Here is a 26,571-nt window from a genome sequence, read left to right as displayed (position 1 = left end):
GATTTAAGGTAAGGGCAGAATGTTCAGAGGAGCATGAGAGGAAAACTTTTTCATGCAAAGGTTGGTGGGAATCTGAAACTCCCTGTCTGTAAGGGTGGTGGGGCAGAAACCCTCAAAACGTTTCAGAAGTATTTAGAGGAGCACTTATGATGCCAAGGCTATGAGCCAATTGTGGGAAATGGAGTTAGAATAGTTAGATGATTGTTTTTGACTGGAGTGAACATCATAGGCCAAAGGCTCTTTTTCCATGCTGTAAATCTCTAAGATTAAGGGACAAGATGAAAGGGCATAAATTTGCAAATGACCAAATGAGGTAAGAGTCATTTTTTCATGCAGCTGGCAGTTAAGGCATAGTTGCATTGCCTGGAAGCATGGTTGAGGAAAGTTCAATTGAGACATTCAAGAGAGGATTGGGTGATTATTTGATTAGAAATAATGTGCAAGGATATGGGAAAGAAGTCAAAGATTGGAACAAAATCATGATACTTGTGAGTAACATTGTACCACACAAATACCAGGCATCTTCAAAAAGAGAAAACATAACCATCTTCCTTTGACATTCAGTACCATCACTATCAACATCCTGGAAGTTACCATTAACCCGATTCTGAACTTACATAGCCTTCTAAAAATATGACTAGTGATCGTTGAAGTACCCTGGTGCTTCAACTGCTCTATTCAAATTCACAAATGACATTTTTGTGACTATGACAAAGGCAAAGTATCATCCCTCATTTATTTCAAAAGGTTCTACAGATTTGACACAGCTGATCGCATCATCATTTGGAGATGCCGGTGTTGGACTGGGGTGTACAAAGTTAAAAGTCACACAACACCAGGTTATAGTCCAACAGGTTTAATTGGAAGCACACTAGCTTTCGGAGCGACGCTCCTTCATCAGATGATCACCTGATGAAGGAGCGTCGCTCCAAAGCTAGTGTGCTTCCAATTAAACCTGTTGGACTATAACTTGATCTCATCATCCTCCATCTATATCTGTCTACTATTGTCCAGCTGTGTGGTATTGTGCTCTCCTGCTTCCATTTTTCTCTAGCAAGTTGTAATCAGAGAATCACACTTACAATGGCTTCTTTTATTACTCTTGCACCATTACTTCTGGTGTCATGCAAGGATCTACACTTAGACCACTCTTATTTGTCAACTACAGCTTTATGACACCCAATCCCCTCCTTACCATCACTTATCTCAATCTCTCCATACTGATTCAGTAGAATTCTTCAGCCAAATAAATTGAAAAGACTGGTTTTATTGTCTTCACTATGGTCTTCCAGGCAAGTGACTGCAGCTAAATCAGGCTGTTCACAATGTGGTGTCCTATTTGACACTGAGATAACCTTCTCACGGCACCTCTTAGTGATCATTAACATGGCCTATTTTCACTTCCAGAAAATTTCCCAACACCGCTCCCTCTCAGCTCCACTGCTGCTGAAGTCTTCATCCATGCTATTGTTCTTTCTTGACTTGATTGCTTCAACATACAGCTGGCCCTTGCACAATCTTAAACTCATCCACATTGTGGGCGGCACGGTGGCACAGTGATTAGCACTGCTGCCTCACAGCGCCAGAGACCCGGGTTCAATTCCCGCCTCAGGCGACTCTCTGTGTGGAGTTTGCACATTCTCCCCGTGTCTGCGTGAGTTTCCTCCGGGTGCTCCGGTTTCCTCCCACAGTCCAAAGATGTGCAGGTCAGGTGAATTGGCCATGCTAAATTGCCTGTAGTGTTAGGTAAGGGGTAGATGTAGGGGTATGGGTGAGTTTTGCTTCGGCGGGGCGGTGTGGACTTGTTGGGCCGAAGGTCCTGTTTCCACACTGTAAGTAATCTAATACCTGCTGCCTATGTTTAAACATGCACCAAATCTTGTTCATCATCATCTCTATACTTTCTGACCATTGGTTCCCAGTTAAATAATGCTTCAATTTTAAAATTCTCACCCTTATATTCAAATCCACATGGTCTGAGCTATCTTTATAATCTTATTCAGTCTTACAATCCTCCAATTTATTTACACTGCTCCAACTTGTACATTCCCAGTTTTAATTCCTCCAACACTGGTAGGGATACCTTTAGCTGCCTTGGTCCTTTCCTGAACTTCTCAGCTTACCATCACTTATCTTTCCTCTGAGATGCTTCACCAAATCTATCTCTTTACCAAATATTGAGTCACTTCCTCTATGCCCTGGCGTGGACAGATGCCAAATTAGGTTTCCTCATGATTTAGTGAAGCATTTTTAGTAAGTTTTATTATGTTAGTGGTTCTACTTATGTCAAATATATTATTATCAATCACTGCAATTAATTGGGAGCAGGTAGGATCAAGGAGAAAGAGGAGGATCAAGGAGATAGCAAACATTTGTACCTAATAAGGATTTTTAGGGAGCAATTCTCCTACCTCCATATCAAAGAGGAGCAGTATTGATGACATTTCTGCTTCAAAAGGAGGTTCTGACAAAAATCTGTCATGTTTTGCAGGCACTTAAGGTGACCACAGCTGTTGATGCTTATACATGGTTTCCTTCCTGGCTGATGAGATTTTTCAATCATAGGACAGATTTTTGTTCTTTACATTTCCAAAAACCTTTGTGTTTTATTTGCTTTTGACCAAAGTAAAGATCCCTCAAAAATAATAAAACGCAGCTCTGCAAACTTTTAGCATTTTATCCAGATTGTCATGATTTGGTGATGCCGGTGTTGGACTGGGGTGTACAAAGTTAAAAATCACACAACACCAGGTTATAGTCCAACAGGTTTAATTGGAAGCACACTAGCTTTCAGAGTGACGCTCCTTCATCAGGTGACTATCACCAGATGAAGGAACATCGCTCCGAAAGCTAGTGTGCTTCCAATTAAACCTGTTGGGACTATAACCTGGTGTTGTGTGATTTTTAACTTTATCCAGATTGTGTTCGCTACAGCTGTGTGCGTAAACAAATATTTTGAAGCACTGAAGTTTGTATTTATCTGCATTGATGAAACAGAACTCTTTCAATTTCTATTACTTTTTCCAGATGAACTTCAGCATTTTGGGAAAAGTAACCAGTTGACATATGATCTAAACTAATGAAGGAAACATTTAGAATATTAATAAGAGAAAAAATACTTTAAATTAAGTGCACTCTGTCGTAGTCATACCATATGATATTTTGATTGCTTTCTTTTGTAGTTGTACTTTACTGAGACAATTCGCTTTATCATATTGAGACAATTAGATTTATCACATTCCACTTCGAGACTTTTTTCTCTTCTATTATGAAAGATTAGTTTTCAATCATTGTGCCATGCAGCAGACTTGGCTGGACAAGGTGTACAGATAATGCATTCCTTCAAATTAAGTAACAACATTTTATTCCAGTTGCTCAATTTGATTATGTTGAGAGGCATTCAATACACAAAGCTGATGAATAATTGATCAGAAAATTGTCTAACATATTCACTGTATATTTCTCCCTCAGGCAATCAGGGATTTTTAGAAAGGTTTCAGGTTGACATAATGGGTATAAGCAGTAACACAGGAGAAGGTGTCCACTTATCTTGAGAATAATTAGTTTAAAAGTGAATTTGCACCTTGGATTTTGCCCGAGTTATGATGATTGAAAGCAAATAAATCTATTCATTCGGTCCCACAAGGTACTTAGAGTCACAGAGTCAGAGAGATGTACAGCATGGAAATAGACCCTTCAGTTGTGCGTCTGTTTATAATAGCCTCTCATACTGCTGCAAGAACAAGTTCTTGAGTTTCTAATCAGACCTTTAAGAAAGGATTTGCATTTACATAATACTTTAAGCTAGTTTGAAAGTTTGGGATGCTGTAGCCAAGTTTATATTTAAGGTTTGAGACCTGATTAAGCTGTTTGAATGTGTTTTTGGCAGCAGTTTATCTCAGAGGGAACATTTTCCTCGGCAGCTCTGTCTGGAGGTGACCATCCATAGTGTAGATGAAAGCTGATTTAAATGCAGAATGAACAGTTGTTTTGCAGAAATCTCACACAATGGTCCATTTGTTAGCAATTTCTGGTCATCTGAGAAACATTTAGCACCTTAATGGTGTAAAATTTGTTTGATCTCTGACTTTGAACAGAGGCATTAAAGAATCAAGGCAGAGCAGCACACTAGATATGTCAAAGCTGCTCGGTGATAGTTTGAGATTTTATCTCAAGTAATGTGTCCAGCAACTGTTCTTTATTTTGGCATCATTCATAAACAGAGGTAGAACCAATTGTGTCAAGTTACTCTCATCATGATCAATGGATTAATTGCTATAGAAATTACAAGAGACGCAATTTAGTAACCCAAATTAAATGCCTTGACTGTGATAACTCAATCTGTTTACAGAGACCTTAAAGCAAGATGTAGCTAAAATAGAGATAGCTTCAGATCACAAGCAAAATCAGAAGCTGCTGAAAAAGCTCAGCAGGTCTGGCAGCATCTGTGAAAAAAAGATCAGAGTTAACTTCTCAGGTCCAGTGACCCTTCCTTAGAACAGAGGGTCACTGGCCCCAAAATGTTAACTCCGATTTCTCTTCACGGATGCTGCCAGACCTGCCAGACTTCTGTTTTGTTTCTGATTTACGTAATACTTTAAGGTAGTTTGAAAGTTCTTCCGGTTTTTATTTAGCTCACTGAAGGTTTCATTATAGATATTTTTAATCAACTTGTTCAGACCATGTTATGACACACTTCCATAGCAGGTTGAACTGGAACCTCAGTCTTTCCTTCTGGATCAGAGATAGGGATATCACTATTGCACCACAAGATCCCCAAACACTAGTTGCAATAGGATATGAATCCACGATTCAACAGTTTAAATCCAACATCTTCGACGATTTGACCATACTGCCACAATTTCATTAGATCTGCACAGCTCTTGCTCCAATGCTAGCAGAACTAGCTCCTTAGACTGGATGGCCATATAGCGTCAGAGATTTATACAGCACAGAAAAAGACTCTTTGGTCCAACTCATCAGTGCAAACCAGATATCCCAAGTTGATCTAGTCCCATTTGCCAACATTTGGCCTATATCTCCCAAAACCCTTCCTACACATGTACCCATCCAGATGCCTTTTACATTTTGTAATTGTACCAGCCTCCACCACCTCTTAGAACATAGAACATAGAAGAATACAGCGCAGAACAGGCCCTTCAGCCCTCGATGTTGCGCCGATCAAAGCCCACCTAACCTACACTAACCCACTATCCTCCATATACCTATCCAATGCCCGCTTAAATACCCATAAAGAGGGAGAGTCCACTACTGCTACTGGCAGGGCATTCCATGAACTTACGACTCGCTGAGTGAAGAACCTACCCCTAACATCAGTCCTATATCTACCCCCCCTTAATTTAAAGCTATGCCCCCTTGTAATAGCTGACTCCATACGTGGAAAAAGGTTCTCACTGTCAACCCTATCTAACCCCCTAATCATCTTGTACACCTCTATCAAATCACCCCTAAACCTTCTTTTCTCCAATGAAAACAACCCCAAGTGCCTCAGCCTTTCCTCATAGGATTTTCCTACCATACCAGGCAACATCCTGGTAAACTTCCTCTGCACCCGTTCCAGTGCCTCCACATCCTTCCTATAGTATGGCGACCAAAACTGCACACAATATTCCAGATGCGGCCGCACCAGAGTCTTATACAACTGCAGCATGACCTCAGGACTCCGGAACTCAATTCCTCTACCAATAAAAGCCAGTACGCCATATGCCTTCTTCACTGCACTATTTACCTGGGTGGCAACTTTCAGAGATCTGTGTACATGGACACCAAGATCCCTCTGCTCTTCCACACTACCAAGTAGTCTACCATTAGCACAGTAATCCATCTTTTTATTACTCTTACCAAAGTGAATCACTTCACACTTAGCTACATTGAACTCCATTTGCCACCTTTCTGCCCAGCTCTGCAGCTTCTCTATATCCCGCTGTAACCTGCCATATCCTTCCTCACTGTCTACAACTCCTCCGACTTTCGTATCATCCGCAAACTTGCTCACCCAACCTTCTAACCCTTCCTCCAGGTCATTTATAAAAATGACAAACAGCAATGGTCCCAAAACAGATCCTTGCGGAACACCGCTAGTGACGGCACTCCAAGATGAACCTTTGCCATCAACTACTACCCTCTGTCTTCTTCCAGAGAGCCAATTCCTAATCCAAACCTCCAACTCACCCTCAATGCCATATCTCTGTATTTTCTGCAGTAGCCTACCATGGGGGACCTTATCAAACGCCTTACTAAAATCCATATATACCACATCTACCGCTTTCCCCTCATCTACCTCCTTAGTCACCTTCTCAAAGAATTCAATAAGGTTTGTGAGGCACGACCTGCCCTTCACAAAACCATGCTGACTATCCTTGATCACATCATTCTTATCCAGATGTGCATAAATCCTATCCCTTACAATTCTCTCTAAGACTTTGCCCACAACAGAAGTGAGACTCACTGGCCTATAGTTACTAGGATTATCCCTACTCCCCTTCTTGAACAAGGGAACCACGTTTGCTAGCCTCCAGTCCTCTGGCACTACTCCTGTCGACAAAGAGGACACAAAAATCAAGGCCAATGGCTCTGCAATCTCCTCCCTTGCTTCCCAGAGAATCCTGGGATAAATGCCATCAGGCCCAGGGGACTTATCTATTTTCACCCTTGCCAGAATTTCCAACACCTCTTCTCTACATATCTCAAAGCCATCCATTCTACTTATTCGTGCCTCAGTATTCATATCGACAACAATGTCCTGTTCCTGAGTGAATACTGACGAAAAGTATTCATTCAGCGCCTCCCCAATCTCTTCAGCCTCCACACGCAACTTCCCATTACTATCCTTGATTGGACCTATTCCTTCCCTAGTCATTCTTTTATTCCTAACATACCTATAGAAAGCCTTAGGGTTTTCCCTAATCCTACCAACTAAGCACCTTTCATGTCCCCTCCTTGCTGCTCTTAGCTCTCTCTTCAGGTCCTTCCGGGCTACCTTATAACTCTCAATTGCCCCTATTGAACCTTCACGCCTCATCTTTACAAAGGCCACCCTCTTCCATTTAACAAGGGATTCCAACTCCTTATTAAACCACGGCTCCCTCACACGACCCTTTCCTCCCTGCCTGATAGGTACGTACTTATCAACGACACTCAATAGTTGCTCCTTGAACAAGTTCCACATATCAATTACGCTCTTGCCTTGGAATCTACTTTTCCAATCCACACATCCTAAGTCATGCCTCAACGCATCATAATTTCCCTGCCCCCAGCTATAACTCTTGCCCTGTAGTACACACTTATCCCTCTCCATCACGAGAGTAAAAATCACCGAATTGTGGTCACTGTCCCCAAAGTGCTCACCTACCCCTAGTTCTAATACCTGGCCTGGTTCGTTACCCAGAACCAAATCCAGTATGGCCTCACCTCTTGTTGGCTTATCTACATATTGTGTCAGGAAACTCTCCTGCACACATTGCACAAACACTGACCCATCTAACGAACTTGAGCTATAGCTTTCCCAATCAATATCAGGAAAGTTAAAGTCTCCCATAACAATCACCCTATTACTGTCACTCTTCTCCTGAATCATCTTCGCAATCCTTTCTTCAACGATTCTAGGACTATTAGGAGGCCTGTAAAAGACTCCTAACTGGGTGACCTCACCTCTCCTATTCCTAACCTCAACCCAAACTACCTCAGATGGCAAATCTTCGTCCATCTTCCTTTCCACCGCTGTAATACTATCTTTGACAAGCAAAGCCACACCCCCCCCTCTTTTGCCCCCACCTCTGACCCTACTAAAACATTTAAACCCTGGAACCTGCAACAGCCAATCCTGTCCCTGATCTAGCCACGTCTCCGTAATAGCCACAACATCGAAGTCCCAGGTACCAACCCACGCTGCGAGTTCACCTACCTTATTTCGTATACTTCTGGCATTAAAGTATACACACTTCAAGCCACTCTTCTGTTTACAGGCACCCTCCTTTAAGATTGATGCCATATTCCTAACCTCCCTACACTCCAGGTCCTGCACCCTACAGCTACAGTCTGGGTTCCCATGCCCCTGCAGAGTTAGTTTAAACCCCCCCCAAGAGCACTAGCAAACCTCCCCCCAAGGATACTGGTGCCCCTCAGGTTCAGGTGCAGACCATCCTGTTTATAGAGGTCCCACCTTCCCCAGAAAGAACCCCAGTTATCCAAGTACCGAAATCCCTCCCTCCTGCACCATCCCTGTAGCCACGCATTTAACTCTTCTCTCTCCCTATTCCTCGACTCTCTATCACGTGGCACGGGTAACAAACCAGAGACAACAACTCTGTTCGTTCTAACTCTGAGCTTCCAACCTAGCTCCCTAAAAGCCTGTCTAACATCCTCAGCACTCCTCCTACCTATGTCATTGGTGCCAATATGGACCACGACTTCAGGCTGCTCCCCCTCCCCCTTAAGGACCCGGAAAACACGATCAGAGACATCACGTACCCTTGCACCTGGGAGGCAACATACCAAACGTGAGTCTCTCTCGTTCCCACAAAACCGCCTATCTGTGCCCCGAACTATCGAGTCCCCAATTATTATTGCTCTGCTCTTCTCCACCCTTCCCTTCTGAGTAGCGGGGACAGGCTCCGTGCCAGAGGCCTGAGCCCCGTTACTTACCCCTGGTAAGTCGTCCCCCCCACAAGTATCCAAAACGGTATACTTGTTCTTGAGGGGAACGACCACAGGGGGTCCCTGCACTGGCTGCTTCCTCCCAGTCCCCCTCACTGTCACCCATCTATCTGCCATCTTTGGAGTTACTACTTCCCTATAGCTCCGATCTATGACCCCCTCTGCCTCCCGAATGATCCGAAGTTCATCCAACTCCAGCTCCAGTTCCCTAACACGGTCTTGGAGGAGCTGGAGATGGGTGCACTTCCTGCAAGTGTAATCAGCAGGGACGTCCATGGCATCCCTCACCTCATACATGTTGCAGGAGGAACATTGCACTGCCTTCACTGCCATCCCTCTAAAGCTAACCTTTATTTTAAACAAAAAACTGGGTCTAAAGAATACAACAAGCAAAATTCGGCACTTACCTCCTTACCACAACGGATCTTATTATTAGGCAGCTCATTCCATACACACGCCACCCTCTGTGCGAAAAAGTTGCCTTTCAGGTCCCTTTTAAATCTTCCTCCTCTCACCTTAAACGTATGCCCTCTAGTTTTAGACTCCCTTACCCTGGGAAAAAGACCTTGCTTATTCATCCTATCAGTGTCCTTTATGATTTTACAAACCTCAATAATGTTCCCCCTCAGCCTCCACATTCCAGGGAAATTAGCCCTGATTTATTCAGCCTCTCCTTAGAGCTCAGATCCTCCAATCCTGGTAACATCCTTGTTAAACTTGTCTGAACTTTTTCAAGTTTATCAACATCTTTCCTATAGCAAGGAGACCGGAATTGAATGCAGTATTCCAAAAGTGGCCTCACCCCTGTCCTGTACAGGTACAACATGATATCATTTGTTGGCAACAAGATCACTTAATATCTAAATTCTATGGAATTTGCAAAACCACGGAGACACCTATTGCAGACTGTAATTTACTACAAGCAGTAAGGATACTCCCTAGGTTTTGGAAGTTGCAATATCCACGCATGGGCAGGAACAGTAGCAATGATCCTGGGGGAGTAATATTGAGTGGAGGAGCGGCAAAATCCATAAACATCCCATGCAAAGAGAAATAATATTGCAATACAGGGCTGTTGTGCAAGTGGCAAACATTTAATTTGGGAAACTTATATAGCATTTGTTTGGGTTAAGGTCCATGAGCATTGAGTATTCTTCAGAGCTGACACCTTAAAAGTGCAAACTTTGATATTTATTGCACATAGGCATGAATATTTTTAATTATGCCTTCGTGAGGCACTTGGGAATGTTTATTCACATCAAGGAATTATATAAGTCCAGGGAGCTTGTTGAAGCGAATGAAGCAGAGTCAATGAAACTGATTTTCAGATCTTAACTAATGGAAATTAAACATTAGTATGAACAAAGTCACAGCACATAATTTTACACTGTTTTGTCGATGTCTAGGTCACCACCATTTTACTTGGAGTGTTGATGTGGATGTCACACTGATTGGCAGAAAGGGGTTAATATTGTGAATTAATATTGTTAATTGTATATTTATTGTGTTTAATTGTAAGCAAGTGATCACATTCAAATTGGCATTTTTTTGTAAACACTGCAATTAACATAAAAGCATGCAAAGGTTAGCGACAATTCTATCTGTTTTCTGTTATAAAAGGTGGCAGCAAAGAATAGTTGACTAAAGGTGAAGGCTGGAAGCTATGAAAATGGCTTCAGTCAGAAAACACCAACCATAAAAATGCAATGAACTGGGCGGCCCTGGTGGAGCTTAGAGTTGGGCATCAGTTCTGATACTGTTGAGTATTAGTGACAGCACTTTTAAATAGGAGCAGATAGAAGATGGTGCGGGGTAGTGGTTTCTTGAAGGTGACATATCTGAAGGACAGTCCATTGAGTACTATTGAGATATGGAAGCATCAACACTATCAGCAAACATGGTGGTGACAAGAAGAGAAGTTGAGTGATCAGAAAATTGAAAAAACATCGAGGGATTAGGCAGAAGATGTCAGGACAAGGTGAAATTAGAGAGACCTTGAGGGGCATTAGGAGATAAACTGGAGAAAATTGTGCATACTTTCGAGGAGGTTAGATCAAGTAGATTAAGGGAAAGTAGTAAAACAGCATAAGCAACTGAACAGATAGTCTGAAACTAAATGGCAAAGCAGCGCAGGAACTCCTTACACTTGTTAGCGGTGTTGTTGACAAGATGATATCATGAACAGTTTATAGTACAGAAATTAATGCAATATTGTCTTTGCATTTGGAATAGTGAGCAGTTTCAGTGAGGGGGTTAAGATGAAGTAATGTACTATAAAGTTCTATTAGTTCTGGCGATGAATAATCAAACTATTGTCCACTCCACATATTTAAATTTGCATTGCTGGGATTTAAAGTTACAAAGATATGCATCAAACCAGAATTGTGACTTTGGAGGATGGAGAGAAGAACTGGAAACCAGTGCACAAAAGATGGATTTGACGGCACAGTTGAGCAGATCAGTAATTAAAACTCTGCAACAGTTGGTCACAATTGGGGAATTCATGCCTAACATATGAAATTGCATCATTATACAATCTCCAGACTAGAAGGATAGCAATTGGACATCAGCACCTCTGATTTATAAAATGAGGAATCATTGGGTTTTCTGCAACTGATGCCTATTGAGAGGTTTGACAAGTCTGGCAAATGTAGATGTGTAGACCTTGAGTGAGAACAAACTCAGTTTACCTAAATTTCTTGTTTGGATTAGACCCCTGCATGAGGAATAGTTACTCTGGGGAGCCATTGAGCACCTTTGAGGACCCACATAACTATATATTATATGAAGTCAATACGTTTGGTAGGGGAATAGATATATTTGGAAAATTAAAACACTTCAGTTGAGGCCCAGTCTGGGAGCCTGAATCTTTATTCCTTCAATTGGTACAAAGTATTATTTTGTTAGTTATTTCACCACCATTTCTGGGTGTCTGCTCTGAGTAATTTGGTTGCCATATTTATGTCCTTTATAACAATGACTGAATTTGAAACTTAATTCACTGGCTGTAGAACATTTTGTAACATTCTGAGGTCATGACATATGCCTAGTTAATTATGTGTGGTAGATTTATTTAGCATCCACTTAGTCCTGAGTCTGCCTTTTACATCAACTAGCGCTGAACATGCACAAACCAACTGTGCGCTTTCCACTTCCCTGATACATTACAAATCTCACGGAAAGATTAATGACTCCAACTTCAGGAGAAGTCATATGCAGTTGGTTAGTAAGAAAAATTCACAGTCAACACCAATTATACTGAGAGTTAATTATTGCTAACCTTTGCTCAGATTTGCTTGATAAACCTTTCTGAGAAATTTACTTTTGATGATGAAATCAGATTATTGAAAATGTGCATGAAAATGAATTAAATGTTCTGCCCCTCCGGCATGTGTGGGAAGGAACTGTAAATAATTCAGAATTGTTTTGTTGCTACGGTGGAGTGGGATAACCACAACTGCTACATTACTCTGCACACAGCACACCAACAAAACGGCCAACAGTGGAGAGCCCATGTGCTGTGCATCTCACCATGTAATGTAGCTGTGGTTTAATCATTTTCTTGATGTGGCCCCAAGCAACTTTCTCAAATTTCTGGAAATTTCCTCTTAAATGTAAATCATCTGCCTCTTTTTATAATGGCCAGATGTAATCTATAGTCAATATGTAGAAAATTTGAACCAATTAAATACTGTAAGTAATTGCATGTAGCAAATGGAAATGTACTACATTCTCTGGAAAGCAAAATGATTCTGCTGGAAAGCTCTTTAAAATTGTACTTTCTTACAATTTTGTTCACCCATATAGATTCTTCCATTGTTGCCAAATCTGAGGAAGTTGACTGGAGCAGGGTATATACTCATTCTTTTATTTTCCCTCATCTGTTTGACTGCGGTTTTATAGTTTATTTTTCCAGCAATATATATTTCCAGAAATGATGATAAATACGGAACCTGCAATGGCCAAGGTCACGCTCTATACTTGGAACAAGATTTGACCATCTCATCTATTTTAACCTAAGGCCTTAGTAGGGCTGGAGTGATGGTTAATAAAAAAAAACCCGTAAGAACTGTGAATGCTATAAATCAGAAACAAAAGCAGAAGTTGCTGGAAACGTTCAGCAGGTACAGCAGCATCTGTGAAGAGAAATCAAAGTTAATGTTTTGGTTCCAGTGACCTTTCCTCAGGACTGGCGATAGTTTCCCTTCTCACCTAAATCGAATCAGAGTCATATAACAAGGAAACAGACCCTTTGGTCGACCTTACTTATGCTGACCAAGTTTCCCAAACTAAACTAGTCCCACTTGCCTGCATTTGGCCATAATCCCTCCAAGGCTTTCCTATTCACAGACCTGTCCAAATTTCTTTTAAATGTTGTAACTGTCCCTGCATCTACCACTTCCACTGGCAGTTTATTCCACCTAAGATACATCTAGTTTACTTACTGACTAAGAGCAACAATGTTCTTCGGGGTTGGATTAAGAAAATTTGGGCCTTCTCCATCCAGGATTCTCCTTCTGGGAGATAATCTCAGAACGGATTCATTGCTACATTTCCCCAGTCACCTAATTTCAATGCTCAGGTGGGAACCTGTTTTGATTTTGGTCGGGAAGTTAACAAATGATTCATAAGCCTGGATATTAAATTCAGATGAGCCTGGCTGCAGTCACTTTTGGAGAGGCAGATGGATCACTTTTCCAAGTTTCCATCCAGGAATTTAAGGTTCTACATATTCACAAAATGTGCTTTTTCTTGCTCAAGATTGTTGTTCTACATTTCCTCACTGAACAAAGCAGGGAACTGGAAACGAACCATGTTAGGAATAAAGTATCCATAAAGTGAACCCTCTATTGATTGGTTTCCTTTGTAATAAAGAGGATACAGACCTTTTAGGTTCTTGTATAAAGGCTTTATTCCAATCTTGAATCTTTTTCGTACACTTACTGTCAAAAGTGTTATGTAAGATCAATGAAAGATATTTCTTCTCCCTCAATACAATGGGAAGGGCATGTTCAAAGTTTCCAATGCGTTCTACTAAAAGCTGAAAGTGTGTCTTCATAGGATTAGTCCTCTATTTTTATCCCTTTCAGAATACACATTTTTGAGATCAAACAAACAGAACCTTTACCAGAAGTGAACCTTTTATATTTCCAGTTACCTAGACCAAATTCCTACATGAGGCAGTCCAGTGAATGGATCCCACATCACTACTTTTGTCCACTTCGTCATCCTCCTCCAAAAGTTCAAACAGGGAGAATCCAATTGTTAGTTATCATAACTCTGTGCAAACATCTAAAAATAATCTTTCTGGCAAAAAATATGGCAAAAAGTAAATCTTCTCATGTTCTAAAAATCAAATGGAAAATCCAAGGATAAATTACACTTAAAAAATATTTATCAAAAAGCGCTTCACTGCAATCTTAAACAGTAACCTTAGAAAATGCCTGGTCTTCATCATACACTTTACATGGATGGGTTGAAAGCAGAGCACATATCCCATGAGGTAATTGAAAAACTGCAAAACCTTATTTAAACATAGATTTTAAAAGGAAAGATCTGCATTTCTATAGTGCTTTTCACAGCTTTTGGAAGCCTCAAAGATCTTACAGGTAATGAAGTAATTTTGAAGTGTATTCACTGTTGTAATGAAGGAAATGCATCTGAAGAGTTTCATTTGAATTTTAACTTATAGGTTTGCTTCATGGAGGATTGGACTGGTATTTCTTTTTAGTCTGTCATTAGGAGAGTATCTGTATCGAGCACTGCCAGGAAGAAATTAAAGCCACAGCCCATTTTAACACAACTTGTTCCATTAAGCCTCCTTTATTATTGAGTTAACCAGGGCAAAACTTTATGCTTACTATCCTGCTCTATGCGGCTTGGTCTCCATTGCTTTGAAATATACTCCTACTTTAGGAAATTTGGAACTTAGTTCCCAACAAATGTATGGATTCTGCATTAATTGAAATTTTCAACATAGAGTTTTGTTTGGGAAACAGTAAGGAGCAAAGAAAAGTAAACAAAGTTGAAATGCAGATCAGCAACAATCAAATTGAATGGTGCAAAAGGTTCAAGGGGCCTACTTTCACTGAAGTGTTCTTCAGGTTATTTAGAACATGAAAGGGCATGGAATGTCAGTTTAACACCACACAAGTATCATTAAAACTACCCAACTTAATGTGGATTTGACTTAAAGAGAAAACAAGAAGATAACACGAAAGACTTGCATTTATATAGTTCCTATCATCACTTCAGTATGGCCCAACATACTTCTGCCTAAGCCTGGGATATAATACATTTCAGTTTATTCATAAAGCTGATTTATTCATAATTGTGAATAACTATTTATGATTTGGATGAGTATAGCATACAGAGAATATCCTCCAACCATTGTGAGCTTACTTTGAAATTAATAATTTTCTCATCTTGTTGAACATGTTTTTTCCCAGACACCAGTAGCACTCTGAGCATAAGTCATAGGAGCAGAAGAGACATTCAACCATAAGTCAAAAAAAGTATGGTGAGAGAAAGGCACAGCTGGTCAGGCAGCATCCGAGGAGAAGGACAATTGATGTTTCGGGCATGAGCTGTTCAGCAGGCTCTTCGAGCTTGTGCTCAAAATGTCGACTCTCTTGCTCCTTGGATGCTGCCTGACCTGCTGTGTTTTCCAACACCACAGTTTTCAACTCTGATCTTCAGCATCTGCAGTCCTCACTTTCTCTTATTCATCCACATGAGGCTTCTCCGCCATTCGTGACCCATCCAATAACCTTCAACTCCACTTTCTCTCCTTAACCCTTGATTCCCTTACTGATTAAAAATTTGTCAATCTCAGCCTTGAAAGTAGTTCATGAATCCAATGTCTGTAGCCCACTATAGTAAAGAATTCCACAGATTCACTACCTTCTGAAAGATGAAATTCAGTGCTAACCACGGTGGCATAGTGGTTAGCACTGCTGCCTCACAGCGCCAGAGACCCGGGTTCAATTCCCGCCTCAGGTGACTCTCTCTGCACATTCTCTGTGTGGGTTTCCCCCAAGTGCTTCGGTTTCCTCCCACAATCCAAAAATGTGCAGGTTAGGTGAATTAGCCATGCTAAATTGCCCATAGTGTTAGGTGTGGGGGAATGGGTCTGGATGGGTTGTGCTCGGTGTGGACTTGTTGGGCCGAAGGGCTTGTTTCCACACTGTAGGTAATCTAATTTGTCCATGATGGGCAATTACTTATTCTGAGATTATACCCTCTGGGCCGAGATTCACCCACAAATAACCAAGTCTACACTGTCAAGAACCCAAGGATCTTTTTATGCTTCAATAAGATCACCTCTCATTTTTCTAAACTCTGGTGTCTAGACCAAATGATCTTCATTTCAGTATGGAAAATGTGCTTTTGGATTCTTTATGACCTTGGACAGCATCACAGTTGACATCAATTGTGTTGTTGCTCAATATCTAAATAGATTTCTGAAGTTCTGAAGAAGTGTTGCTGGACCCGAAACATCAACTCTGATTTCCCCCCACAGAGGCTGCCAGACCTGCTGATTCTCCAGGAATTTCTGTTTTCATTTCCACGTAGAAACACTCGCCAACAGAGACTGATCAATAGAAGTCAGAAGCGGGAAATCCGGCTGTATATTCTTCCCTATCCTGAATACATAAAGACAAAATGTAGCATTCTAAGCATTATCTAGTTGAAGTTAGATGGTTTGGGGTTTTGTGTATTCTGGTACATATATAATGTTAAACTGTCCCAAGTAGTTTTCTATGTCTGAGGGATTGTAAACATTACCAACATTGGGATTCGATGCATGATAGCACTCATCAGATGTTGTTGCTTATTTCTGTCATGATTCTCCTTACAGTGGTGAGAATAATTACACTGGGGAAGAGTGAAATTACAGATAATGCACAACCAACAAGTTCTTGTAATACCACATGTTTATCACTGAGAAGGACTGGCTAGAGGTAATACAAATGCTGTAAAATATCAGCAAAGATTATGAAGCCATATTGGAACTGTGGGCCTGTGGAACTCACTGCTGCACAGCGCAGTGGAGGCTGAGATGTTAAATGTCTTCAAGGCAGGGATTGATAATTCCTTGTGAGCTCAAGAATTTAAGGGCTATGGGGAGAGTGTGGGTAAGTGGTGTTGAAATGCCCATCAGCCATGATTAAATGCTGGAGTGGACTCAATGGGCCGAATGGCTTTATTTCCACTCCTAAGTCTTATGGTCTTATGGAACTCTTCCAATCTTATTACTTAAGGGATTGTCTGACTTTACATTGGATTTAAGAGAAGGTGACAACTATTTGGACCTTTGAGCCTGTTTCACTAACCAATAAGATCACGGCTGATCTGGTTATGGTCACAGCTCCAATTTCCTGTCTGTCCTCCCCAAACACTTGACTCACTTGATTATCAAAAAACTATCTAACTCCATCTTGAACAATTTCAATGACCCAACTTGCACTGCTTTCTGGGGAAGAGAATTCCGCAGACTAATGAATCATTGAATCATACAGGACAGCCTTTCCGTCCATCTGCAACAATAAAAATATACTATCATTTACACTGTACCACTTTCCCACATTAGACCCATAACCTTAAATGCGTTGACATTTCAAGTTCTCAGTCAAGTTCTTTTTCAACGTTGTGAGGTTTCCAGCTTCATCTACCGTCTGAGGCCCTACATTCCAGATCCCACTACCCTCTAGGTAAAAATGTTTTTCCTCAAACCCCTCTAAATCTCCTGCCTTTTACTTTAAAATTATGTTCCCTTGTTAATTGATCATTTAATTAAAGGGAACTAAAGCAACTAAAGCTGCCTTCTATTCACCTTGTTCATGTCCCTCAATCTTATACACCCCTATCAGGTCCCCCCCTCAATCTTTACTGCTCAAAAATAAGCCAAGCTTATCCAGCTTCCCTTCACAGAAAACTATTGCCTGGGATGAAGCATTCTGGTAAATCTCCTTTGCATTCCCTCAGGTGTAATCATATACTTCCTTTATTGTGGTGATCAGAACTGCATACAGTCCTTCAGCAGTGGCTTAAACAAAGTTCTGTACAGCTCCAGCATAACCTCCTTTTTCTTATCACATATAGCACAACCAATAAAGGCAAAGGTCCTATATGCCTTCTTAACTACCCTATTAACCTACCCTTCCCTTTTTAAAATTCATTTGTGGGATATGGCCATTGCTGGTTGACCAGTATTTATTGCCTGTCCCTTGTTGCTTTTGAAAAGGTGGTGCTGAGCTGCCCTCTTAATCCACTGCAGTCCACCTGCTGTGGGCTGACCCACAATGCCATCATGAAGGGACTTCCAGAATATTTACCCAACAACAGTGAAGAAATGGCAATATATTTCCAAGTCAGGATGATGAGTGTCTCAGAGGGGAACTTGAAGGTGGTGGTGTTCCAATATATCTGCTGCCCTTGTCCTTCTAGATGGAGGTAATCATAAGTTTGGAAGGTGCTGTCTGAGGATCTTTGGCAAATTTCTGCAGTATATCTTGTAGATAGTACACACTGCTGTTACTGATCATTAGTGGAGGAGATAGTGGTTGCTTGTAGATATATCAATCAAGCGTGATGCTTTGTCTTGCATGGTGTCAAGCTTCTTAAGTGCTGAAGATGCACCCATCCAGGCAAGTTGTGAATATTCCATCATTCTCCTAACTTGGACCTTGTAGGTGCTTCCACAGGTCAGGTGGTGAATTATTTGCCACAGTATTCCTAGCCTGCTGTTGTAGCCATTGTATTTACATGGTGAGTCCAGTTGAGCTTCTTGTCAATGGTAATCCCCAAGGTAACACTCAAGGGGTAGTGGTTAGATTGTCACTTATTGGTGATGCCCATTGCCTGGCATTTGTGTGGCATAAATGTTACTTGCCACATGTTAACCCAAGCCTGGATGTTGTCCTGATCTTATTGCATGTAAACATGGACTGCTTCAGTATACGAGGAGTTGTGAATGGTGCTGACCATCGTGTAATCATCATCGAACATCCCTACTTCACACTTTCTGTTGGAGGGAAGGTCATTGATGAAGCAGCTGAAAATGGTTGGGCTGAGGACATTACCCTGAGGAACTCCTGGAGAGATATCCTGGAGCTGAGATGACTGATTTCCAACAACCACAACCAAATATAACTTCAACCCGCAGACAGTTTGCCCCCAGATACTCATTGATTCCAGTTTTGCTACGGGTCCTTGTTACCACACTGAGTCAAATGTAGCCTTAACGTCAAGGGCTGTCACTCTTCCCTCACCTCTGATTTCAACTCTTTTGTCTATGTTTGAACCAAGGCTGTAATAAGTTCAGAAACTAAGTGGCCCTTGCGGAACTTCAGCAGTGCATCACTGAGCAGGTTATTCATCGGCAGGTGTTGCTGGTAGCACTGTTGATGACATTGTCCAACACTTTACTCATGCTCAAAAGAAGATTGACAGAGCAGTAGTTGGCTGGGTTGGATTTGACCTGCATTTAATATACAGGAGATATCTGGACAATTTTTCACATTGATGGATAGTTGCTAGTGTTGCAACTGTACTTCAAAAGCTTGGCTCAGGGAACGGCAGGTACTGGAACATAAGTCTTTCATACTCTCACCGGAATATTGTCAGAGCTCATCGCCTTTGCAATATCCCATGCCTCCAAACATTTCTTGATATCACATGGAGAGAATCAAATTGGCTGAATCTGTGATGTTGAGGACCACTGGAGGATGCTGAGATGGCTCATCCACTCCACACTTCTGATTGAAGATTACTGCTAAAGCTTCAGCCTTATTTATTGTGCTGATGTGTTGGGCTCTTTCATTATTGAGGATGAAAGTATTTGTGGAGCCCTCTCCTCCAGTGAGCTGTTTAATCATCCGCCACCATTCACGACTAGATGTGGCAGGACTTCAGCGCTTAGATCTGATCCACTGGTTGTGGCATCACTTAGCTCTGTCTTTCCTTGCTGTTTTATGCTGTTTGGCACAGTGATAGACATTTTTGGTAGCTTCACCAGGTCGACACCTCATTTTCAGGGATGCCTCGTACTTCTCCTGGCATGTCGGGGAATTAAGGCCTACGGGGAGAATGCGGGTAAGTGGAGTTGAAGTGCCCATCAGCCATGATTGAATGGCGGAGTGGACTCGATGGGCCGAATGGCCTTGCTTCCACTCCTATGTCTTATGGTCTTATGGTCTTATGTCGTCGTGCAATCTCCATTGAGCCAGGTTTGATCAATATCCTAGATGGTACTAATTGAGAAGGGGATATGCCAGACCATGAGATTGTAGATTGTGCTAGCTGCTGTTCATGGCCCACAGCACCTCATGGATGCCCAGCCTTGCGTTGCTAGATCTGTTTGAAGTCTGTCCCATTTAGCAGAGTGGTAGTGCCACACAACATGATGGAGGTTATTCTCAATGTGAAGGTGTAACTTCATCTTCACAAGGACTGTGCAGTGGTCACTCTTACCAATATTGTCAAGGACAGATGCAACTTCAGCGAGCAGATTAGTAAGGATGAGGTCAAGTATACTTTTCACTCGTTTTGTTTCCTCACCACCGACTGCAGACATAGACCAGCAGCTGTGTCCTTGAGGACTCGGTCAGCAGTACTGATACCGAGCCACACTCGGTGGTGGTCATTGAAAGGTCACAGCCATAGTATGTTTATGCCCTTTCCAACATTATGCTTCCTCCAAGTGTGGTTCAGTATGGAAGAGCACCAATTCGTCAGCTTGAGGGAGGACAGTGTGTTGCAATCAGCAAGAGGTTTCCATGCCTGTGTTTAACCTGAAGCAATTATACTTCATAGGGTCCAGAGTCAGTGTTGAGGACTCCCAGGCAGCTCCCTCCCACCTGTATACCACAGTGCTGCCGCCTCTGTGGGGTCGGTCCTGCCATGAGATAGGACCTATCCAGTGATGGTGATGGACATTGTCTGTAAGGTATGATTTGGTGAATATGACTATGTCAGGCTGTTGTTTGAATAGTCAGTGAGACAGCTCTCCCAATTTTGGCACTAGCCCCTGGATATTAGTAAAGAGGGCTTTGAAGGGTCCACAGGCTGTTGCTTTTTCCATTGCCTCGGTTGCTGTCAGGTGATCTGTCCAGTTTCATTTTTTTGACACTTTGTAGTGATTGGTACAACCGAACAGTTTGTTACACCAGTTTGGAGGGCAACTGAGAGTCAACCACATTGCTGTAGGTTTGGAGTCACATGTCGGCCAGACCACGTGAGGATGGCCGGTTTCCTTCACTGAACCAGATGGGTTTTTCCGACAATGATTATCAGTAGATTCTTAATTCAAGATTTCTTTTTATTGAATTCTAAATACACCATCTGCCATGACAGGATTAAAACCTGATTCCCCAGAACATTAGCTGACTTCTGCATTAATATTCCAGCAATAATATGACTAGGCCACTGCCACCTTCAGGGATCTGTGGACAAGCTCCTCAAGATCCCTTTATTCCTCTGAGCTTCCTATTGCCTTGCTATTGAGTACTCCCTTGTTCTTCCAAAGTGCATCAGGGGTTAAATTCCATCTGCCACTGATCTGCCCAGCTGACTAATCTATTTATATCCTTCTAAAATCTAACACCTTTCTCTCATTGTCAGCCTTAAGTCCACTCTCATCTTCAAACTTACTTATTCTCATCAACGTCATTTATGAATATCACAAAAAATAAGGACCGAGCATTGATCCCTGTGGTATGCTACTACACACAGGGCATCATTCTTTTACCACCACCCTCTGTCTTCATGCCAAGCTACCCTGGAGCTCATGAAGTTTTATGTTCTTTATCAGGCTCCTTATGAACCTTAAAGGCTTTGTTGAAACCCATATAAACTACATCAGCTGCCCTATCCTCACCCAAACACTTGATCACTTCCTCAAAAAATTACACCAAATTTCTTAGATGAGGCTTCCCTCTGGCAAAGGTGGGCGACACGGTGGCACAGTGGTTAGCACTGCTGCCTCACAGCGCCAGAGACCCGGGTTCAATTCCCGCCTCTGGCGACTCTCTGTGTGGAGTTTGCACATTCTCCCTGTGTCTGCGTGGGTTTCCTCCGGGTGCTCCTGTTTCCTCCCACAGTCCGAAGATGTGCAGGTCAGGTGAATTGGCCATGCTAAATTGCCTGTAGTGTTAGGTAAGGGGTAGATGTAGGGGTATGGGTGGGTTGCGCTTCAGCGGGGCGGTGTGGACTTGTTGGGCCGAAGGGCCTGTTTCCACACTGTAAGTAATCTAATCTAATCTAATCTAGTCTCTGATCAAATCTTGTCTCTCTATGGCATGGTGGCTCAGTGGTTAGCACTGCTGCCTCATAGTGCCACAGACTTGGGTTTGATTCCACCCTCAGGTGACTGTGTGAAGTTTGCACATTCTCCCCGTGCCTGTGTGAGTTTCCTCTGGGTGCTCTGGTTTCCTCCCACAGTCCAAAGATGTCTAGGTTAGGATGATTGGCCATGTTAAATTGCCTATAATGACCGGGGATGCGCAGGCTAGGTGGATTAGCTATATGAAATGCAGAGATAGAGGGTGAGTCTGTGTGGAATGCTCTTCAGAGGGTCAGTATGGTCTCAATGGGCTGAATGGTCTGCTTCCACATACAATGATCTCCAATAGTTTCCCTACCATGTGTCAGGGAGAGAGAGAAAGAGAAAAAGAATCTCCTTTGACTCATCATAAAGGGAGATCTCTTATTCTTGAACTATGTTCCTTGGCTGTCATCACCCTCACAAGAGAGAACATTGCCTTGTATCCAACCTAACTAGTCTCCTCACGATCTTATATGTTTTGATAACATAACCTCTGATTCTTCTAAACTCCCAAGGATATCACATATCTCATTCCATTTTTTTTCTAAAAAGAGAGAAGCCCTTCATCCCAGAATGAGTTAAGTGAACCCTCTTACCTGCTTCTAATAGGATTACACATTATTTTTCGAAGTAAAGAGACTAAATGTAGACACAGTATTGGCCACAAAAACACCCTGTACAACCGCAACAAAACTTTGTGATTTTAGTATTTCATTCATCTTGCAAGTATTCATCAATATTCTATTTGTCTTTATTATCACTTATTATAAATACATGTTAACATTTTGTGATTCATGTACTAAGATGGCCTGAGCCCTGTGTCGCAGCAAATTCTACAATCTCTCTCCATTTCTATTTGTTTTTATCAAAGTAGACAAGTTCATATTTTTCCACATTGTACTCCAAATACCTTTAAAATATTCAAGAGATAACAAAAAAATGCTGATACACCAAAAAGCAATCCATTTCAACTGTAAAGTGACTAACATTCATTTATCCTCTTCATTTGGGACTTGTGCATTGTATGGATGCATATTTAATAGATGGAATGTACACAAATAGCCACAGTCATATATTTCCCATTTACTTGTTTGAGTGGGGTAAGCAGAGGTCCACAAATATATTTTCAAGTGCCAGTGATAATTCTAAGGATTTAGAAGGCTGAGGAATTTGAAAGGCTGGTTAGCAGCATACCTGAGCTAACTTTGATTGATGCGTGTTGTTAATGACAGAAGGCTTGTGGTGACTATAAAGTTTCTACAAAGTCAGCAAAATTACATTGCAGTCTTAAAGAGGGATATAGCAGTAGGCATAAGACTACAGAATCTTGACCAACTCCACCAAAGACCTATTAATTCAATAAGGGGGCACAAAGATCTTTTGATGAATTTTAATCTGCTTAGAAAAACTTTCCCTGGCACAGGTTCTTGAACATTCACTTTATAAAAGTATTTTGAAGCAGTTATTGACAAATAACCTAAAATTCAGTTAAGTTCAACTGTACCATGCCAGAACAGTAAATTACACTGAAATTCAATATGCTTTGAGAGAAAACTTAGACAAATCTGACTGTGTTTCTTAATGTACATAAGATGTGAATGCTGGCAACTGAATATTCATTTCCATGCTATATAAAAGAAAATTGACTACCCTTGCTGAGCAGATGCTTTTTATTATCACCTTGCTCCAAAACCAGCTATGTGTTGGCAAAGTAAGGGTCTCTTTTTCTACCCAAATTAATGTTAGAGTTCCAATTGGATTCACATGAGAGGTGGTGCTGAATACACCCACTCCAACTGAAGTTCTTTAAACCAACTGCGGTACATATTTTGTATTGATACAAAGTGGTTTGGGCTTTACACAGATGCAAAACTTTTATAATTATAGCAAGCTGTAATGAGTCTCATACACACTAACCCCAGTTTAATTGCTTGGGCAAAATCCACATCTAATCCCCGAATGGAATGGAATCCAGAACAGTACAATTCAGTTCAGTGGGCTTTGTTTTGTTGTAGGTCTTGGTCTCAAACTGGGATCTATCTTGATAAGTTAGCATAAGACAGCAGGAGTTCAAAAAAAAATTACAAGTGAAGGCTGAAATTCATCTTTAAACAAGCTTTCAGTAATTTACAATCTACCAATGAAAATGGAAGAATGCGATATCTAATAAGAGTTGTTAATTTTTTTGGGAATGACCTGTAAAAACGTATCTTTGCACAATTACAGTTATATGGAGACCATAACTCAGAGAAGTAGATCTGATAGAAGCAATAAAAGTTAAGGAGTGCTTTAAATGTCAGACAGTGAGTAAGCATTTGAGATGGTGAGATATGAACACGCTTACCTGATGCAGGTCGCAACTTCCCCAGTAGATTTCAAACACGGGTACTCCGTGGTAATGATTTTGTTTTCCGGGCAGTTTTCTCTGCTTGAAGAACAAACAAAAGTTCTTCAGGTATCAATGAAAGAACTTCTAAACTAAATCTACTTCTTGATCCCAATGGATTGAAAGCAACATTGTATAAACTCCCGAGTTACAACTGACCCCCTTTTTTGGGTGCGTTTCCACGTTAGCTTTTAACTAGAATGAATATTATCTCCAACCACGATTCCTATTAACAGCGAGGAGGGCAAATTTAAACAACTTGCAGAATGGGGATGGGGACAAAAGAAAAGGTGGAAACTAAAATATAAAAGGACAAACCTGTACGATTCGTCTTGCTCTGATATGGAAAAGTAGGAATACGTGAATCCTGGGGATATCAGCGACAACAGGAAGGCAGTCCTCAATAGGTTCACAAAAGTTTGGTAAGACATTTTCCTCCCTGATCAGTCACGATTGATAACAGCGTTCCTGGGACAGAACCTCTACAAAATTTCGGGCTCAGAGATACTTGTTTTCCCCTTAAAGATTTTCTTATGTGAGTGATCGACCGGGAAGCGCAGCTGGCTTTTCGCATTTCACATTTTGGGCTGGGGGGTTTAAAAAGAAAATGACTTTAGAACAGGGTTAAGGACTCTGGCGCTGAGTTGGTATTTGTCAACAGCGAAAGGTCTTTGGCTCTGCTGATGGGGCTGCTGCTGAGTTTGGATAAACTTTTTTCTCTCTCTCATACATTGTACAGGGTCGGACGCGCTAGCGAGCGGCAAGGGGAGGAACTTGGATGTGAGAGCGTGAGTACCAGATGATGAATGTGACTGAAGCAGCGTCTGTGTGGCTGCTTGGTCAGTGTCTGATCAGTGTGCCCACATGAGGACGTGCAGACTTTCCTCTTGCATTGTGCCGCTGTGAGCGGACTGTACTTGCTTCCGATCACTGTCAAACTCCTACCTCACTCCCCCTCCCCGGTTATTCACATCACTTGACAAATCCGCCGTTTGTAAACGGAAGCGAGCAGTGTTTGTACAGGCTCCATTCATCCTGGTTGTAAGCCCCTTGTCCACCCGTGCAGTGAAATAAAAGCGGGGTACCCCCTCAGTGTTTATTTGATTTAATCCGCTCACGCTCCTGGCTCATTTTACCAGCGGGATCATTCTCGGCTGCACTTGTAAAACTGAACAAACCCCTCTGAGGGCAGTTTCAACCTACACTCCTGGGTTGATTTCTTTTGTTTACAAACATTGAATATTTTAACTCCTCGTCCTGCCCTCTGACACCGTTGAATGGGCTCAAATTGTAACTTTTCCAGAGACTGACCGATGAAGAATTTGTTTTAGATCGATAATGGGGAGGGGAGGGAGGAGGCATTGTGACTTTTAATGCTGAGGGGCTTTTGTTTGATGTTCACTTGGTAACTCTGCGGTGTACTGCCTCTGTCTGGCCTGACTCTACCTGGACAGCAGAATGGGGCGTTTGGAACAAAGTGAGATGTTCGAACAATTGGGACCTCAAGGCGGCTGGCAGACGCTCGTTAGGCAGAGAATTACAATAACCACAGCAAGTGAGGCACTCGGAGGAGTGCCTCATCTTCCGCCTAGGAACCCTCCAAACACAAGGGATGAACTCAGACTTCTCCAGTTTCCTCATTTCCCCTCCCCCCACCTTGTCTCAGTCCCAACCCTCGAACTCAGCACCACCTTCCTAACCTGCAATCTTCTTCCTGACCTCTCCGCCCCCAACCCCTCTCTGGCCTATCACCCTCACCTTATCACCCTCACCTTAACCTCCTTCCACCTATAGCATTCCCAACGCCCCTCCCCCAAGTCCCCCCTCCCTACCTTTTATCTTAGCCTGCTTGGCACACTTTCCTCATTCCTGAAGAAGGGCTCATGCCCGAAACGTTGATTCTCCTGCTCCTTGGATGCTGCCTGACCTGCTGTGCTTTTCCAGCAATACATTTTCGACTTGGTTAAATCAACCTGTTTGGCTAAAGCTAACTGAGGCAGAGCTGAGTAGTTAGATAATACAGAAGTTTAATTGAGTGCTAACATAATAACCAAACCAAAGGTGAACTAAATTAATCTCATTTGGATCAATTTGTTGAATACTGAAATCAAAGTTGAGATATTCAAAGCGTCGGTGGCCAGTTGTATTTACAATAGCTGGCAGGAAACTTTTTTTTATAAAA

At 41.9% G+C, this 26,571-nt stretch overlaps 1 protein-coding gene across 2 annotated transcripts in view; it reads right to left on the bottom strand.

Annotated features, from left to right (window-relative positions):
- ccbe1 (collagen and calcium binding EGF domains 1) overlaps positions 1 to 25,288 on the bottom strand; it is a 311,398-nt gene extending 286,110 nt beyond the window's left edge. Inside the window, exons 1-2 of one of the 2 annotated variants that reach the window (XM_072573453.1) lie at positions 24,708 to 25,288; positions 24,348 to 24,431 (exon numbers count right to left, since the gene is read on the bottom strand). In XM_072573453.1, coding sequence (XP_072429554.1) covers positions 24,348 to 24,431; positions 24,708 to 24,820 — 197 coding nt within the window. In that variant the 5' untranslated portion in view covers positions 24,821 to 25,288. The remainder of the gene's footprint in view (positions 1 to 24,347; positions 24,432 to 24,707) is intronic. The other variant, XM_072573461.1, reaches the window with a different exon arrangement.
- Positions 25,289 to 26,571: the final 1,283 nt, after the last annotated feature.

This window comes from Chiloscyllium punctatum, chromosome 1, assembly GCF_047496795.1.
Source record: "Chiloscyllium punctatum isolate Juve2018m chromosome 1, sChiPun1.3, whole genome shotgun sequence".
NCBI lineage: Eukaryota > Metazoa > Chordata > Chondrichthyes > Orectolobiformes > Hemiscylliidae > Chiloscyllium > Chiloscyllium punctatum.
The sequence above is the reverse complement of the archived record's forward strand: the minus strand, read 5'-3'. Positions and strand labels throughout refer to the sequence as shown.